Below are 7,858 nucleotides of genomic sequence, written 5' to 3' on the forward strand. Positions count from 1 at the left end.
TTCCAAAGGCAAATTATGTCACATCAAATTTTCTCTTACAATAGAGTGAGAGGTATTGTTCAAAGCAGAAGAGTTGGAGATGGCATACAGTTTGTGCTTTAAGAGGTTTTTATCTCACATGATCATTGTCACAAATAAGTTGAGGCAAGAACACTGCAAAATTAATGGAAAACCTGACAGAAAATCACAATACTTACTTGCAATTCAGTGTTAACCTGGGAAATTATATTATGTGTAACCCCAGATGAGAGGATTCAATAGATTCATTAAGGAGCTGAATGCTGGGATAGAGAGTAGGCTCTTTAAAACCTTGATGTCAGGGTGGGAAGGCTGTGAACAGTGCAGGGGACAGGGCTAGTTAGAACTCAGAATATTAAATTGAAACCCAAGGCTCCTACTTAAGTAAGTGAAAATTATGTCTTTCAAATTAAAAATACTTGCATGGACATCTAACATGGACTTGTCTAATTTGAGACAGTCTTGAAAGAAATTTATATAAATTATTCTTATTAGTTTCCCAAACTCAAGAATTTTAAATTATAAAATTATAAAATGCCATAGCTAAGTGTTCTAACCTACTCATGTATTATAACAAGCTCTTTATTACTTGCACACTATTTTTGCATGAAGACCCACTGCTTTCTTTAGTGAACTTGAGGGACAAATGAGAAAACTCTTCACCATCTTTTTTGTGCCTTTATTACCTGGTGGCTTACAAGCTGTCATGCCACACAGTTCAAGCTCTGCTGAGCCAAGAAAATAATTCATTTCTTAATTCATTTTTCTATGACACCCATCACTTCGATGTCTAGGCAGATTCATTTAGATAGTGGGAATATTATTCTTTCACCAACTTCCAATATGTTGAAGTCGGTGAATCCAGGCTTCCATTTTTCCTTGCAGGGAAGAACAGACCTTGCTGGAGTGTGATTTATTAGGATGCTGCATAAACGTCTTTGACAACCAACAGCATCTAATGCAACAAGCTCATTCACATCTATATCATGGATTCTGAAGGCCAGGGAAAATAATCCAGTTTATTGCAAAATACTGGCTGGTACTGTGGATGGGATACCTCTACCCTCCAAAGCACACAACTGCAGAAAGGGAAAAGTGCAACCTGCTTAATGAGCAGCACCTGAAACTGCCCTAAAACAAGGTCACATCATCGAATCACAGAATATCCCGAGTTGGGAGGGACCCGCAAGGATCATGGAATCTGGCTCTTCCCAAACCAAAATTAATCCTGACAAATAAGGGGAAATGGTCTGAAAACCAGAAGTTAAACAAAAGAATCACCTTTGTTTAGAGCAGCACCAAGGAGTGGCTACTACTGAAAGCACATGGGATTTAAACCTGTGCCTTTAGCTGCAGGATATCACGGTGAAAGAGCTGCTCCATAGCCCTGGCGTGTGTGAGCAGAGAGGTCTGAAAGGAGCAGCCATGATTCCACAGGGCAGAAAAGGGCTGGCACAGCAAAGGAGGGCTTCTGAAACTGGGAAATACAGACTGTGAGTCCCTCTACAGTCCTTTAAACAACTTCATTAACAACTGCCGGGAGCCAAAAGGACACAGCTGGAAAGCCAGCACTGGCCCAGAGGTCTTGTCTTAGGAGTTTCTTATCTCTAACAGTCCCTAGGATCTGTTAATAAACCAGATATTTAATGTTCCCTGAACAAATTTAGAGCCCGTCCCCTACGAGAAAACACTGAGAGAATTGGGATTGTTCAGCCTGGAGGAGTGAACCTATGGAGTGACCTAATTGTGATGTTCCAGGACCTAAAGGGAGGCTGCAGGAAAGACGTAGAGAGATTCTGGACAAGGACCTGGAGTGACAGGACAAGAGGGAATGGCTTCACACTGACAGAGAGCAGGTTTAGATTGGATATTGGTAAGAAATTCTTCCCTGTAAGGGTAGTGAGGTCCTGGCACAGGTTGCAACCACACAAAAGGGAGAGGAAGATTGAAGGGAGAACAGAAAAACAAAACCAAACTGGAACAATGAAATTACATGTCGAAAGAGCTGTAAATCTCAACAGAACTCCCCACCTGTCCTGGTTTGAAAAGACAGGTGTCAGCTAAGGAAGGCAGGAGCCTGTCTTGAAATGAAAAATGTAAACCCCCTTCCTCTAATATTTTTGAAATTGAGGGGCTTTTCAGTCAAAGATATGGGAGTAGGAATTACAGTTCTTTATTAGGAAAATAAAAAATGCAGTAATACAAAACAACACTGACAGAGTCAGAATATGACCTGACACCCTGTTGGTCAGGGTGCTGGTAGCAGTCTGATTAAATGGTGGCTGCAGTCCTCCTAGAGTGACAGGTGTGGTTCTGTTGAAGAAGTAATCCTGTAGAAGAGTGTAGTTTTCCTCTGAAGGCCCAGTGGTGGTGTAGATGGGTCTGGTCTTCTTCTGGGAATCCAGGGCAAAAGAAAGCTGCTCCTCTGGGAATCCAGTGGGAAAATGCTGCCTGTGGTGTTTCAAGTCTCAGATTCTATCCAGGTAGGAATGCTTGGCTCCTCCCACTGGGTTGAGTATCTCACAATGGGATGATGTGATTTTACCAGTAATGTAGTGAGACTGGATGGCCCATTAACAGATGATAACTGCCCCACCTGGACAGCAACACAACACACACCCCTGGTCACATCTTCTATTGGAACCTAAGACACCCCCATATTTAATAACCTCTCCTCATTTGCATGAGCCAATCACTACACCTTATTCCTAACACTACACAATCAGATTGTACAGAGAGGGTGTGGAGTCTTCCACACTGGGGATGTTCCAGAAGCATCCAGATGCAATCCTGTGTGTTCTGGGATGACACCACTTCAGCAGAGGGGTAGGACGATGACCATTCCGTGACTCACCTTGCCAAGCTGCACCCCCTGCCAGCTCAGCCTTCTGGTGCCCAGCGGGGCCACGGAGACCCGCGGACGCTCCGTGCGGGGGAACCCAGCAAGCAAACGTGGCCGGAGCGCCGGGTTGGAACTGCGCGGGGCAGCGGAAGAAGCGCTCCCGCCGCATTTCCAGGGGCTTGCGATGCCGAAGGGCGAACCCGAGGTGCTCCCGCGGGCCGAGGGGAGCGGCACTGGCCCCCCGGCCGGGTCTCAGCCCCGGGCAGGAGTGCTGGGCTGTGCCGGGAAGAGCCGGCGGCACCGGGGAGCAGCGGGGCCGGGGCGAGGCGAGGGCCCAGCAGAGTAGACCCGGGGCTCGGGAGAGGGCGGAGCGGCGCCGCGGGAGGGGAGAAGCGCCCGCGGGCCGGGATTTAAAGCGTGGCAGGAAACACGATGTGAGGTGAATGAGAAGGCCTTGTCGCCTGAGGGTCGGTTGGTGCTTTCCAGGGAGACTGAGTTTGGAGAATGGTGCTCCTTATCACGCTGGGTTCTGGATGAAGCTCACGGCTCACCCAGCTTCAGGTCTTTGTGCAGGGCTGCCCTCGCTGTCCCGGGGGGCTCAGTGGCTCGGGCACGTTTGGGGCTCCTAGGCCGGGCAGTGCCAAAGTGTGCTGTACCAGCGTCTGTCCCTCCCCTTCTTCTCCCATGTGCTGGGAAAGGTTATACGCCCCTTGTCCTCTCCTCTTCTAGATGGAGCCAGCAATGGAGTCCATATTTTCCATTTTCCAGAGCCCCGGGAGGAGCGATACTGCAGAATATCCAGGTGAGGTGTAAACTCTTGCTAGTTAAATCCTGCAGGGAAGCATGGTGCCAGTATTCCATCCCCGGGATGCCATGCCAGGCCGAGGCAAGGCTGCAGTGGCATTCTGGGTTTCTTTCTGCTGCAGCTTTCTAGCATCTCCTCTAAAATAGGGCAATATAGTTCATTAGGAGTGATGGGCAGCCAGCACACTCCCCTTTTCCAGGGCTTCTTACAGGCGAGGCAGATCTAAGGGAGTTGTGGAGCTGAATACAAAGTGTGTGAGTGCCTAGCTCTGGGTGTGTGTGAGAATGGAGGGTTAACATGTTGGTGGCCCTGTCCATGTAAACAGCATTTTGCCTCTTCAAGGACACATTATATAAGAACTTTATTCTTTTGTATCATAGAAATTGCCCTTCAGAGTTTTATCTTGAATGTAGAAAGCCTCATTTGGTTTTGTTAGTGGACTAAACAAACTTTTTTTGTGTCAAATGTATGAGTACTGTTTTAATGCTGTATTCAGAGATGCCAATTGCTAAAGCTTCTGCTTGAATTAATAGTAAACACCTGAAGTTGCTTGCAAAAATCAGCTTTGACTAACTGTCTATTAGGTGATCCTCATAATTCTGTTAGGGCTGAACAGCTGTACATCTAAGATCTACTCATCTGGATAAGATACATAGAGCTTACTGTGGGGTGTATGATGGTGCATATACCCTTGTGAAATAAACAGGTTGCACTCTTTAGGAAAGAAAGGGACATGTTTGAATGTTTGTGGTGTGTTTCTTCAAAATGCAATTTTTGGCTTGTCATTGCAAGGAAAGTAAATGTTGTGCTAGATCTTGCTATGAAAAGAGATTGTAATAGTTATTGGGAATAACTCCCAGTAGTAATTAGGAATTAGCTGATTTTTTTTAAATCAATAAAGAGCCCTTTGATTTCTGATGCATAAATATACAGTATCTTTATAGTACTTAAAGCTATTGCTGTGATAGAGAAGAAAACCTGGTGTGCCAGCCTACAAAAGACATAATTTAACTGTTTTCTGATAAATATGAACTAGCACGAGTGAGAACCTAAATCTCCCTGTTGCTAGTGAAGGTTGCATGGGCTCTTTTGTGCTGAAAGATCCCCACCCAAATGCCCGGCTTTGAAACAGTGTGTTAATGATAATTTAGCAGGCTAGAAAGCTTTTGAGCTAAGTCTGTGGGAACAAATAGCTAAAAGTAGATATTTCGGATGTGTGAGATGCTTCAGCATGTTCCTTTCCTTCCTTCATCTTGGCAGTCTTTGTTTTGCCATTCCCTGAAGGAAAGAAGTACAAGGAAATGGGGAGAGGAAGGAAGAGAAGAGGAACATTTCTTACCTTTCTCTTCTTCCCTTTGCCACTTTTCTCCATCTCCTTGTCTCAGTCTTTAGAATTTCTGTTCCTCTTTGGGAAAAGGGAATCTGGTGTAAGCTGAAGGTAGGCCTGAGAAACTGAGTTATTTTGCAAGGAGCAGCCTATCTGCCTCAAGGAAAGAGGAGTGTTAAGATGGGTCTCCTACTCCATCAGGGGACTGCGTTTTGGGAGACAATGAGGAGGAGAGAAGCTTCCCTGAAGACCTTAAGCAAGAGGAGCTGCCTCAGGTACGTGAAGCCCAGAGCCCAGAGAGGGGGGCAGCCTGTGATGTTTCTCCTCATGAGCAAAGAGACTCTAGGAAGCTCACCCTTGATGCTGATGGCGAGACACTGCACTGTGAAGAGAAACCCTTCAAGTGTCCAGAATGTGGGAAGGGCTTCAAGGGGCACTGCAGGCTCCTGACCCACTTGCAAATCCACACAAGAGAGAAGGTGTTTGTGTGTGCAGAATGTGGGAAGAGCTTTGGCAGGAAGGCCAACCTGGTGGTTCACCAGAGAGTCCATACAGGGGAGAGGCCTTACAAGTGCAAGGAATGTGAGAAAACCTTCAGCCGTGCCTCAAGTCTCCTTGCTCACCACAAAACCCATCTGAAAAAGAAAATCTTTTCCTGCACTATGTGCAGAAAGAACTTCAGTGGGAACACAGCTCTGCTGCAGCATCAAAGAGTCCACACAGAGGAGAAGCCCTGTAGGCATTCAGAGCATGGAAATAGCTTCAGTGTGAGCTCAAACTTCATCAGATACCAACATCTGAGAGAGACATCCAGTGAACACACAGCAGGTAAATTAATTGTCTTTATTTCAAGTTACACAACATTTCGGAGGATACATAAAATATTCTGCTCTGTTTCTTCCTAAACAGTTCTCCCTCTTTGCTCTGAATATGAGTGTTGGGGGTTTGTTGATTTGGTTTTGTTACTTTTTTTTTTTCCCATCTCTAATATTTATCTCTGCCATCTGAGGAAGTTACTTGAAAAAGCTGAAGTTGAAATTTAGGTGTTACCACAAAGATTGCCTGGCACCTTAGACTCCCCAAAGCTCTCAGATCCCACTAATAATAAAGATCTCACTAACTGCAGCTTCATAATGTTGCCTGATGTCTAACCATAGATCTTCAGAAGACCTAAGCTCAACCACCAAAATGCTAAGCTTAGGGAGATGTAAGGAATTTTGACTTGCAAAAGGCTGTAAGCAGTGACTTGGTCATCTCTAGCAGCCAAATTTTGTTATATGAGGATATTGAAACCTAGTTTCTTGTTGTCTGCAGTGGGAAGCCTCTGGAATATTCTTAGCATATCACAGGCTGACAGACAGTGGATTGTTTCAAGTAGGGAGTTTTCTGGATTTTGCAATATTTTGTGTTCTAATAGTGACCTGAAACTCAGGGATAAAAAACTGGAGTTGTGGGGTGTTTTTTCCTGTTGTTGTACCTTTATTTGTGAAGTCCCTTTATCCTTGGTCAAAAATATTCTAAGTTTTCATCTTGTGTCTTGCCTAGACACCCACAGAATTGTCGTGGGTGTTTGCATGAGAAGCAGGTGTGTTGTGTGTGAGGTTTTTCTTCGGTTTTTGTGGTTGGTTTGTTTGGAGTTGTTTTATTTGGTTTTGTTTGTTTGTTTCTTAAAAAAAAAAAAATCAACCCTGAGCCTTTCACCTTAACAATGGGAATAATGATGAAGTTATGTCATGGTTTGATGCTGGTGCAGTGCCAGTGCCCCCATGAAAATACATTCTCCTTGGTGTCTACTGTGAGATGTGACCAGGAATAGAGCAAAGCAGGCTCCAACTTAGGAATAAAGAAGAAAAAACTTTATTAACCTACAACTATACATAGAAAGAAACACACACAGAACTCAGAATGAAAACCTTCCAAAAACATTTCTTCTTCCCCCACAAAATTTCCAATACATCCGCCCCTCAGATCATCAACTCTCAGTCCATCACAAGCCTTTAGATAATCAATTCTCAGTTCATCAAGGAGAGAGGAGTCCCTCTTGTGCCATAGGCTTCCCCTGGAGACACAGTTGAGACCTCTTGTGTTTCCATGTCACACGTGGCACCGCCCAGAGATCATTTGCCATCGTGACATCTTCCTTCCATGCCCAGTGCTCTCACCACTGTGCATGGACCAGAGCTGCTTCTAGGGTTCCCCTTTTAAGGATGCCTTGCCCAGTTCCACTTTCCACAGTCTCTCACTTTCGGGACACCAGTCCCCCCCAAATTCACTCCCTGGGGTCGAGGGGTCTTGAGAACAGAGATCTTCTCCTTCCCTAAAGACGGAGGGCACCAACCACCCTCCTCACCCATCGCCTCTGTTCACGCACTCCTTCACATCACATCACTCCACTCTCCTGGCTCCAAGCCATTGCCTCCCCCTAAATGCAGTCTCTGTGTCACAGGAAAAATGGTTCTGTCCATGGCTATACAAGAAAAGTCCAGCCAAAGGCCACTCCATCATCCCTCCCACCTAAGATTCTTCTCAACTTCTCTCGTGACCCATTTCCTCTTATCTCAATCTCTCTTCTCATTCAACTCCAGGAGGATCCTCATTTGTAAGGTTTCCATCATCCAAGAAAAGGGTTAAAAATCTCTGGCTCTGCCTGTCCAGAACTCCCAATGCTGCCCTGCTGGGCACCTTCTTCCTTGGCCGGCTGTGCTATCAACTTTCAAGGTGGCACAGGCACCATCCCTCCCTCCCTCCCTACCTCCCTCCCTACCTCACCCAGCCCATGGCTTCCCCTCCCCACCCAGCCCGCAGCTGAGCAGGGGAGCTCTGACCTCTTTCACCAAGGGAACCCAAGAGAGCCAAGAGAGCTTCC

At 45.9% G+C, this 7,858-nt stretch overlaps 1 protein-coding gene across 1 annotated transcript; it reads left to right on the top strand.

The window, feature by feature from the left end:
* The first annotated feature begins 3,044 nt into the window (after window positions 1-3,044).
* On the top strand, window positions 3,045-5,897 carry LOC132073486 (zinc finger protein 3 homolog). Its single transcript, XM_059472578.1, has 3 exons — window positions 3,045-3,128; window positions 3,590-3,662; window positions 5,194-5,897. The coding sequence occupies exons 1-3, from the start codon at window positions 3,045-3,047 to the stop codon at window positions 5,895-5,897; spliced, it is 861 nt and encodes a 286-aa protein (XP_059328561.1).
* The last annotated feature ends 1,961 nt before the right edge of the window (window positions 5,898-7,858 follow it).

Source organism: Ammospiza nelsoni, chromosome 5 (assembly GCF_027579445.1).
Source record: "Ammospiza nelsoni isolate bAmmNel1 chromosome 5, bAmmNel1.pri, whole genome shotgun sequence".
Lineage (NCBI taxonomy): Eukaryota > Metazoa > Chordata > Aves > Passeriformes > Passerellidae > Ammospiza > Ammospiza nelsoni.

What these genes read in the sequence shown, in the direction of transcription:
- LOC132073486 (XM_059472578.1), top strand. Translation starts at nt 3,045, where the DNA reads ATGCCGAAGGGCGAACCCGAGGTGCTCCCGCGGGCCGAGGGGAGCGGC. An exon ending in GGTCTCAGCCCCGGGCAGGA is followed by an intron (nt 3,129 to 3,589) that starts GTGCTGGGCTGT and finishes CTCCTCTTCTAG; the next exon opens with ATGGAGCCAGCAATGGAGTC. An exon ending in CGATACTGCAGAATATCCAG is followed by an intron (nt 3,663 to 5,193) that starts GTGAGGTGTAAA and finishes CTACTCCATCAG; the next exon opens with GGGACTGCGTTTTGGGAGAC.